The following is a 10,974-nucleotide window of genomic DNA, read 5'->3' on the forward strand; positions in this document are numbered from 1 at the left end:
TAATTACTCTTCTGAGCTGTATTCAGCATCTGGGTTGGACACACTCCATGGTTTGCAGGTAAAACAAGTGAGAGGTAGTCAGAACAGCACATTGAAGTTTGACAACCAAAAGCTCTAAAAATGTATTATGTACATCTGAATTGGATTTCTATCCAGAAGTACTGCAGGAACACAGATTTAGAAAAGCTAGTATCACATTAAACCACTGACTAAATTTCCAAGTGAATGCTTTTGCGTGGATTCTCATTTTGTCATTCTTCATTGCTTTTGATCTGCTGCAGACTAATACCGCAGCCTAGAAAATTTCCAAGCATATCACCTAAGCAAAATGAAAGTCTCAAGTTTTCACCTTGCCCATTTCACAAACAGAAATGGTATTATTACTTCTAAAGCAAAATCTGGAGGAAAACAATGGTCACATTTATACTTAGCAAAACTTCTCCAGTACTTCTGTTTGAAAACAGCTGAATGGCATTCTTCAACAAAATTCTTTACATAATCCCTGCTATCTCAGATAACTGACACGGAAGTAGCCCAGACCCAAAGCGATACATCTTGCAAACCTTGTGCAATATTACAATACCTTCATCAAATGAACATTCAAGCTCTAATTTTACCTTTCTTTATATTCTTTTCATTTGAGGACTTTGGAGTGGTTTGTAACATGTAACTGAAGAAAGCAAAGAAAGGGAACACTTAATACTACTCCTTTTTCCAGCAAATTGATTATATTTAATGTCATAGTAACTGTTCTCAGATCTAGAAATCTGCTAAATTCTGTAATGAAAACCAATACAATAAGCACTATTTCTGCACCTGTTTAAAACTTCCCTTGGACAAAGAGCTGACATAGCCCACCATTCTGACCAAGGCCAGAAACAAGTAACTACACTTGAATAAACACGATGGTTTCAGGGGAATGCTCATGTTTCCACATACATTTACCAATAAAGATTATCTTCTAACATTTTCAGTGCTTGGAGCATGGTCTTAATGGCATTAACAACACAACTGACTGACATCAATCTCTACCCAGAAAGAGAGCTCTTTCTACAACTCTCCATGCTAACAGAAGACTGAGGGATGAGGTGATTTAGGAGAAATGCTGACTAATGCTGTCAGTAGATACTGGTGTTAATCCCTTTATTTCTCCTACACTCAGTCCTTGTGTCTCACTTCCTTCCTGGCCTCCACTTTCCAAGTGCTGCAGGCCATCTTGTTGTCATAAAAATCACTAGAACTGATGTCTTGAACTTTTGTTTCTGCATGATTTACTCCACGCAGTTGGTAGTACAAAACTGTTCAGAGAGGGTGACTATTTCTGTTGTTTAAAACAGGGTACAGGATACACGTTCCTTTTCCGAGTCATGTAAGACTTTGTCTCATGAACTGAGATGGGCATTAGGATTTTCCCCGTTTCCTGCTCACAAGTTGCAAGCCCAACTTGCCTACATTGTGGCACAAGTTCCAGTGCAAATCCAGGCCAAAAGAGCACCTTGTGGTGATACTTGGTCATCAATTTCAAATGGCCTTGCAACAGGCAAGCCAAGGCAACTCAACACTTTCTGAAATGCATTCTTCTTCTTCAAGAAGAATGAAAGTTGGTTTCTTCTTCACTAGATCCTGTTAATAAATTACACACTACTGCTGGATTCTTCCCTTACTGTTAGGACTGATGTTTTCTAGGAATGGAAATCGCTCAGCTCCCCCTGAAGAAAACCCAGGAACACTTACTGCTTACAGTCCACACAGGGGTTACCTCTTCATAAATGACAGAAAGGCAAGCAGACCTCTTCCAGTAGCTGCTTGAGCATTAATCAACTGGTCTCTGGGTCCCTCTGTCTCCCAAAGCTGCTGTTTTAGGCTCTAGCAGTTGAAACTTCAGTCTGAAACACCAGTTGCACTGAAAACAATACATGACCCTAAATATGTCTGTACCATTACACTAAGTGGTACCTCTCCAATGCCCACTCACCTCTGAACCTACTAACAAGGCTGCACGTGGCACTGGAACACAAACTCTAGAGCACTGGAGCACTGTGTACGTCCTCTGCAGGTTCTAAAAAAACATTCATGGAGGGAGAAGGTGAGCAGGATGCAGAGTACATTATGCCTCTGGTCAGCACCTGGATCTGCTCTTTCAGAGGGGTACAGAGAAAGCAACAGAGTAACGACCTCTATAAGAAAGACCATGCAATTGTTTTGGAAAAAAAAACAGATTGACAATGCACAGATTAGGGCCATGAGCAAAACTTCACAAAACCCCCCATAGATCTGTATAGCTAGAGTTACACAAAGTAATTTATTTTTAATTTATCTGTACCATATCACATACTGCATAGCAAAAATACTGACAGACCTCCCATTTGGAGACACTTTTTGGTGTAGTAATTGCCAGGACTGGTAATCCTTTCCTTCCTCTCTGCTCGCCCAAAACCCAAATCCGTCTCCTGTGTTATTTATACATAATGAAAAGAAAGAGCTCATGAACTATAGTGACATTAGCTGAAATCAAGACAATTCACCAACCAGTAACAGGATACTGGAAGTAGTTTTACGATGTTACTGGGGGAAGGGAATGTGTTGAAACAGACAGTTACACTTTTTGAATACACAGTATTTTGAAGTGAAGCTGAAATGAAAGCTAAATGAAACTGAAAAAAAATCCACATCTGAACATCAGTGGGGATATATATTTTCTCACTCTTAAAATAGCCTGAGCCTTTTTTCCCCCTTGAAAATATTGATAGTCATATACTCTTCAGAATCTCTTTAAAATTGCACAATATTTAATAATTACACAGTAATTTGTTCACCTCCTGCAGTGAAGACTGAAGCGAAGTCCAAGAAATTCACTGTGGTAAAAGTCTTTAGTCAGCAGAAAGTGCTTTGAAGAAAGCAGTGGGAACTGGAAGGAAATTTCCAGCACCTGCAATTTTTGGCTATTGGTAGGTAAAAGAAAGTGAAGTTTTGGGGTGTGCTAAAACCTCTGAGGTGAGAACTGATCTTGCAGTAATTTTTTAAGAGATCTACAATCACTTGCTCATTAACAGCTATGAGCAAAGCAGAACAGCAATATTAATTTATGTGCAGAAGTTCATATGCTTGTGAGTCATGGCTGCATCCCAACCCACCATTTTGAGTCCAAGATTCGGCAGATATGGGAAATAAGGCTCTCTGCTACATAGGAGGAACAGTCTCAAGGAACTTTACCCCACCCCTAAATCTGTTGATTTCCTCTTCCTTTCTTTAACACTACTGTGTATGAGCTTTAACCTCATTTAGCTTCCAGAATGCCTCCAAACTGGTTGTTTCTTCTTATAATTCAACTGCCCGTATTGCCTGCAAGGCAGTTAAATTGCAAAAAGGCTGAAGTTGGGTGTTATATCTATTTCTAGATATAAGTATCCAGGTTTCCATCTGTTCTCAGAAAACCGTGTGAGAAACAAACTGAGTTTGACCTACTCCCACACAAGTAGGTACCACACACTAAAGAACTTCATTCTGCATGTTTACCACAAACCCACCGAAGCTGCTGGTCTGCTTGGAGGTCAGTTAATTCATCAATGGATCGCCAGCTGCACTGACAAGCATATGCTCGTGCTCCTTTCTTCTTTATCATCTTCGCTCTTAGTTTACTGAGCTCAGGCATGTTATTCCTGCCAATCAAATGAATTCAGTTTAGGATCATTCATTTTTTGTAAGGAAAAAAGATTAATGAGGCCATTTCAATTCAGAAAAGCTCTTGAATATTTCTGAGTACCACTGTCATGAATGAATTTAGGGATATGTTCAAATTCTGTTTTGAATACATTTCTTTCCTGAGAGCAGTCTTGTTGCGTAATTGCTGTATTCTCAGATGAACTGGAGACTGACTTTTTGTAAGCAATATTCTCTGTTGGGTTTAGAGACCCTGTGTCAGCCTCAAGAGAAAGATTTGGGAAGAAAACCACACAGAGTTAATTCTTGTGTTAAGAAATTATCGAAAAATGTATTTATCTTATCAAACTTACCGTAAAAATCCCTGTGCATAATGAGTACAATGACAGTGTTAAACTTTTCATCAGGAGATGTTATTCAGGATGGTTGTTAAAGTAACTGAAATTAAATGCCGATAAAAGGAAGGAATGTACATCAAACCACAAATAATCCCTGGGCAAGCATCAACCACAACAAATGAAAAATCATCATAGCTATTATAAAACCAAGTTGTTTAAAAACAAAGGAAAATGTACCATTTTAACTATCCCTGCCCTCATGACCACCTCCTGGCCATCAATTACTGACCATTGAATTGCTCAAAACCAGCATGAATATGTCCAGCTCAATGAAGAAAACCCCCAAAAAAAATCATCAAAGAAAATTTTAGAAAAAGAGGTCAGACACCTATTCATAGAAGGCAAATGTTTAATCTTCAAGTTTGCTTTTTAAAATTCAGGTTAATCAAAAGAAATAGCTAAATACCTTGCTAAAGATTACAGATTTTAATCAAGTATCTGATACTAATGCCTTTCCTTTTTTTAATTTCAAGATCTCAGAGGTAGAATTAATTTAGACTTTGAGTAAGTAAAAGAACCATGTTTTTATTTCTATCTTTCCAGCTACCAAACTCATCTCAAGAGACTAGTGCAGCACTGTATTTTTAATGCTGCTTTAAATAACAGGAAAATAAGATTTGCATTCAAGGAGAAATACAAATTTCGAAACTGGAAGGAAAATCCAGGAAAAACCTAATGTGTAATACAAGAAAAATAATAATCCATTACTGTTCTAGTCTGGCTGTCCCACCCCCTGGTGGCCAAGCTCTGAACACATCCACTGCCTCCATCAGTTAATGGGCACAGACAGAGACTTGATTAAAATAAGAGGAATCCAAATTGAATGTCTGTATTAGGAGCATGCCTACTACATTATCTTTCACTAAGTCCTGGCATTAGACAGTTTTAGAGAAACTAGAAATAAGAATTCCTTAATTTTAAGCCCTCCCAAAAATTGAAATAATTAAAGTCAAGACATCGCAATATGTAACAAGAAAACAAAAATCCCACCCCTCCATTTAATCAAACCTTGCTGCAAAAAGGAGTTTGTTGAGTAATCAAACTATTTGATTTTACACTGAATGTGACAGCATAATACTTGATAGTGGAAGAAAATCTGACTTGAAATAATCACAGTCTATATGAGTGAAGGTATGGTGAGAAGTACGTGCTGAACAGTCTGCATTCATTTTTCAGGCATCCTGCAATGGCACACCAGAGGCCAGCCCATCACACAGATTATCTGCCTGTTTCAGTAGTCAAGTTGCCTTTTGATCCATGAAACATGAATTCTTTCTAAAAGCAGACAGGGAGAGTGATGGGGGAAGAAATGGAAAGGCATGAAAGGAGATTATGGGAGATGTTGCATCTCTCTCCCTGCAGACTTTCCCACCTGATCGCCAAACAGGTTACACACATATTTTTGTTGAGGTGACACAGGAGTGCTCAGGACTTTTCTTCCCATTCCTATCAAGCCCCAAAGCACAGTAACACGATGCTAATACCAAACCCACCTCAGACATACCTGAAAAAAAGATAATCACAGGACTGATCCCAGATGTAGTCATTGAAAAGTGACACACGGAAGTCGCAAGCAGTACAACGTAGTTCATCACATGTTCTAGTCAAAAAAGAACAGAAAGGTCCAAGAGCTTATTACAGTCAGAGAAGCTACACAGATCATAACTGTTTCAAAGTGCAGTGCTTATTCAGAAATACTAGAAGCAAAGTTATCCTGCAATCTTAATTTTTTTACATCTCTGGCACATTCATTATGGTATGTGTTTTAACTATACAATCATGTATTATTTTTATAGGTTCCTAACCTTACTGAACACAGAAAATAAACTGATATATTCTCTTTGGTCTTCCTCACTGGTATGGCACCTGACTAGCATCCAACTATGCACCAAGTGCACAATTACTTACTACAGAAAATCCCAAACAGAAATGCAATAATGTTCTATAGGATGCTGAGAATAAATCTTTAAAGTACCTCTCCTACTAAAGTTCAGCTTCTGTCGCAAAGCACTCTAGTTATTTTCAGTTCAGGCTCTGGGATGATTTAAACCAGTCCACTGATTTAAGTCACATACTTGGCATCACACAAAAAGGTGAGGAGAGGCAGGGAAAAATAACAATACTTTACAGCAACAATTCCTTAACTACATGTTACTGATTTCTGGAGTCTCATGTCTCATTTGTACACATCCTTCAACTCTTCAAATGAACAAAAGATCTAGTGGTCAACAGCAGAGGACTGGAAGGGACCAGCTGACTTCAGACTGCAGTTACAGACAGCCACATGTTTAGATGAATGTAAGGCTGTCCTGTCCAGTTCAAATGCACAACTCTGTACCATCACAGAAACACCATTGTGAATAAACTAATGATAAAGCAAGTGGAACATTTTTTTCATGTTTCCTACCTTTTTGAAATATTTGTTCCTATCCCATATGGTGAAGAGCTTCCACCCAGGTACACTGGACAGCATCTATATGGATTTCATTAAAAAATACTTAATTACAGCAAAAAATTTTCAAGAAAGTAGTACAATGCTTCTTGCAGTTTAACAACATGATATTTCTAAAATAATATTTATTAAATATAGGAAAAGCATCCAAATACTTACAAACTACAGAATTTTAAAATTTCCATTACCAAGGTGTTAAACTCTATGACAACCACTCTCTATAACAAATATAGATGGGACTAGATACTGCAGCATTTGATAAATGTATTTGTCCATATGGCAAAGGAAGCTGTTGTTCAATAACTTAAATAATTATATATATTAAAAATATCTACTTAAATAATGTATAAGAAATAATTTTTATCACATAAAAGCACATTAGTGTTTTAAAAAAATTATCTTTAGCTTGGGGGTTTTTTTAAAAAGAATGCTTCTCTAAATACTCAGTTTCTTTCTCTCAGTACAGATTAAACAGTGGCAATATTATTAAACTGACAAGCTATAATCAAGTATGTTCAACTAGTCAAAACATTTTTCATTTACCTTTTCCTATGAGCCTGTGCAACAGCACTCTTTCTTTCAGGTGTGAGACTTGTAGAGGTAGACTTCAACTTCTATTTAAAAAGCAATCCAAGAATACAAGGCAGCATTACAGAAAGGTAACAATATTCTGTTTTACTTAATAAGCAGGAGCCAGAAAATCTCAGGCACAAAAGGGGACGAAGAATTTGGGAATTTTCTTGTTCAGGTTTCTGTGAGGGTTTCTGAGACAAAAGCTGCTGAAGTAACCGATAACTGAGGAATGAGGCTTCTCTTCCCATAGTGAATTCCCAGCGCTACCTAAGGAATTCAACACCACATGATCACTTTGACTATATAGTCAAGGCTTAGTATTTCATGCCCTCTTTTTAATAATTTTGCTTTTAAAGGCAGTTTTAATTTAGTAACCTTCTCCCTCACTGTTTTTGAGCTTTTGTTTTACTAAAAACACATCAAGAACTTACATTATTCAAGAAGGTAAAATGTCATTGAAAAATTTATTTGCTGCACATAAAACAATTTATTTGAATTCTAGACTAATAGAATTCTACATTCTAAATGGGAAGTCCTAGAGATATAAAATGATATACAAATTTACTGACATAATTCTCTCTCACTCAGACATACACATTGTGGTACATGAATGTTCTTTGTTGGTTGAGATTTAGCCACTCTGTAAGGAAACCAAGACAAAGCAAAACCAATGTCACTCATGAAAATAAAATAATTTGCACAGGGGGTTATGAAGATAAATAACACAGTTTTCTACTGATGATACCTAAATAAGTATCTGTTTTCAATGTCTTCTATCATTCTGTCTTGACAATGTAAATCTTCAGCTTCATCTCCATCTCCTGCTGTCAAGCAACCAAGTCATTTGCAGATGACACAAAATGGGGAGCAGTGGTTGGTATGCCAGATGACTGTGCTGCCATTCAGAGGGACCTCCCCAGGCTGCAGAAATAGGCCGAGAAGAGTCTCCTGAAGTTCAACTAAGGGGAAATGCAAGCTCTTGACCTTGAGGAGGAATAACCCTCATGCACCAGAACACACTGGAAGCTGACCAGCTGGAAAGCAGCTTTGCAGAGAAGGCCATGTGAAATCTGTCTGATGTTGACCATGAGACAGCAGTGTGCCCTTACAGCATAGGTGACCAACAGCATCCTGGGCTACATTAGCAGTAATGTTGCCAGAAGGTCAAGGGATGTGATCCTTCCTCTCTACTCAGCACTGGTGAGACAGAATCACATAATCATTTTGGTTGGAAGGGACCTCTTGAGATCATCTAGAAAATCTCCACAGCCTCTGGGCAGTCTGTCTCAGTGTTTGACCACCCTCGCAGTAAAAAAGTGTTTTCTTGTGTACAGATGGAACATCATGTATTTCAGTTTGCACCCATTGCCTCTTGTCCTGTCACTGGGTACTACAGAGGAGCCTGGCCCCTTCTTTACTCCACTCATCACATATTTACACACATCTGTAAATCCCCCTGGATCCTTCTCTAGGCTGAACAGTCACAGCTCTCTCAGCCTCTCCTCATATGAAAGGTACTCGAGTCCCTCAATCATCTCCATGGACCTTTCCTGGAGGTCCTCCAGTAGCTCCACCTCTCTCTTGTACTGGGGGGCCCAGAACTGGACACAGTACTCCAGATAAGGCCTCAGAGACACGATATGGCCCAGTACAAGAGAGACATGGACATAATGGTGATTAAGGGCTTAGACCATCTGACATACAGGTAGAGGCTAAGAGAGCTCTAATTATTTAGCCTGGAGAAGAAAAGGATCAGGAGAATCTTATCAATATATAAAAATACATGATGAGGAAGAATAAAGAAGACATAGCCAGACTCTTCTCAGTGGGGCCCAGTGACAGGAGGAGAGGCAATGGGCACAAATTGAAATACAAGAAATTCCGGTTAAACATATGAAAAAACTTCTTTACTTCTTGTGAGGAAGTCAAACACTTGTCAAACACTGCAACAGGTTACTTAGAGAGGCTGTAGAGTCTCCATCCTTCAAGATATTTAAAAGCCATGTGGACATGGTCCTGGTCAATCAGTCTAGGTAGCCATGCTTGAGCAGGCAACTGGACCAGATGACTTCCAAATGTCCCTCTTTCAACCTCAACCATTCTATGATTCTGTGATATTTGACATTATGCTCGATCTTGAATGGGCATTGGGTAAGGCTGCCTCTTTATATCTCTCCTGTCCCTCACTATAGGATTGTTGCATTTTCATTTCTGCTTTTATTTTCCAAGCTCATCTCACAGCTTGTTTTAGTCCATTTTTTGCTTTAAAACAGTTTTCCTTTATGGTGCTTTTCTTTCCATCGCTGAACCTCATCTGTTCTGCATTTGTCTAGACTCCTACTTACCAAAGGTGTTTTGGTAAAGCTGCTGTCATTACAGATTTCATCAATAATGTCATCTATATCTTCTTCACTGCTGTCAGCACTCATTAACAGTTTAGCTGATCTGAAAAACAAACAAATCAGCCTTCGTTTTGTAGCATGACCAGAGCAATTCCAAGAATTGTAATTTAAAACATAAAATTAGTTACAGCCTTTTACCTCTAATATATCTGCAGTATCTAAGATAGACCATCATGACTGGACAGATGTAAACTACACAATGATGCCTTTCAGTTCCTGTTGAACTGTCCCATATTTTGGCTCGCTTCTTTTATTTCCAACCACTTTTAACCCTGAATAAAACTATGATAATATAACCCACACTGCACTTACTGAGCAACAAATTGGATAGCCCCTATTTTTCACATTCATCTTCAGCAGCAGGAATATAAAAAGGTCAGAGAAAGTTCTCTCCTCATGCTGTACAACTTTAGGGGTTCTGAAGAAATTCCTGCCAAATAGTATGGATTTAGAGAGATCATTTGCACTTTGCTTTCACTCGGGTGAAGACTCTTGTCACTCAAGTCTGCTATTTGCTAGCTCTTTGTCAGAGCAAGGGAGACCTGTAGTACTGCTGCATCAACCAATCAATAACAAACCTACTCCTGAGAAAGAACAACACTGCGATTTTTAAAAACATTGTGATTAGACTGACTAAATTTGGGTGCTCATCTAACCATTATGCAAACAACAGGCAAGTTCAGTAATGTGGCCAAAGGCTTGCTGGTCTTGTACGAGTCGTTTGGCTCTTCAAGATCCTTGCCTGGGTCTCTGAGATGCCTGCTGGGTAAGTGCTCTGCTGCCCACATGTGGAGACATCTGGCAAAAAACCCCCCTGGTCCACAGACCTCCCAACTGGAGTCTGAGGCACGAGGGATGGAAACCTGGGAGACACCTGTGAGGGCTGGGATGGAAGCCTGAGGGCAGGCAGCAGTGTGGCAGATTGCTCGGCAGTGCTGTCAGCAGTGACCCTGTAACGACCAAACCTGTGGGAATTCAGATCACCATTTTGAAAACTGTGAAATTTGAGATGGCTGCATAAAAGTGTAGAGTGTAAGTTAAGTACTTACTGTAGAAGATGCAGTTAATAGAAAAAGTATGAACAGAATACATAGATGACTGAAGTATCAACAGAATAAAATGTTTGCCAATACTATTGCTAAAGTTCTTCCTGCACTCAATCACAAGATTTACAGATATTTTATGCATATCATGAGGTCAGTTATAGAGCTATGTAACCCTTGGTCCTAACTCAAGCAAATTAGTGCAGCTTGTAACGCCATATTTAATCCGAGGTTGGGATACTCCCAAGAAACAAAGACTATCTGAACTCAGCTCGCTGGCATACGACTCGGCTGTTTAAAAATAAGTACCACAGGGGACACTCGCTGCCCGCCGGCCAGCGTCTCGGCTCCCGAGCCTCAGCAGTTTCGGTTCCTGAGGGGTCTCGCCGACCGCCTCCCGCCTCACCGGGCGGGGGAGGGGCGGGCTGCGCGCCACCGCGGCGGCC

The 10,974-nt window shown here is 39.3% G+C and overlaps 1 protein-coding gene across 1 annotated transcript; it reads right to left on the bottom strand.

The window, feature by feature from the left end:
• Nucleotides 1–229: 229 nt before the first annotated feature.
• C2H8orf37 (chromosome 2 C8orf37 homolog) lies at nt 230–10,436 on the bottom strand. Its single transcript, XM_026841818.1, has 6 exons — nt 9,429–10,436; nt 7,054–7,124; nt 6,466–6,531; nt 5,563–5,658; nt 3,528–3,659; nt 230–2,059 (listed from the first exon to the last, which is right to left on the bottom strand). Exons 1-6 carry the CDS (start codon nt 9,510–9,512, stop codon nt 1,987–1,989), a joined length of 522 nt encoding a protein of 173 aa, XP_026697619.1. The 5' UTR covers nt 9,513–10,436; the 3' UTR covers nt 230–1,986.
• Between the last annotated feature and the right edge of the window lie 538 nt (nt 10,437–10,974).

This window comes from Athene cunicularia, assembly GCF_003259725.1.
Source record: "Athene cunicularia isolate RWA chromosome 2 unlocalized genomic scaffold, athCun1 chr2_part1, whole genome shotgun sequence".
NCBI classification, from domain to species: Eukaryota; Metazoa; Chordata; class Aves; order Strigiformes; family Strigidae; genus Athene; species Athene cunicularia.

What these genes read in the sequence shown, in the direction of transcription:
- C2H8orf37 (XM_026841818.1), bottom strand. Translation starts at nt 9,512, where the DNA reads ATGAGTGCTGACAGCAGTGAAGAAGATATAGATGACATTATTGATGAA. An exon ending in GGAACAAATATTTCAAAAAG is followed by an intron (nt 5,659 to 6,465) that starts GTAGGAAACATG and finishes TTTTTTGACTAG; the next exon opens with AACATGTGATGAACTACGTT. An exon ending in CAAGCAGACCAGCAGCTTCG is followed by an intron (nt 2,060 to 3,527) that starts GTGGGTTTGTGG and finishes ATGTTTTTTTAG; the next exon opens with AACCTGCAGAGGACGTACAC.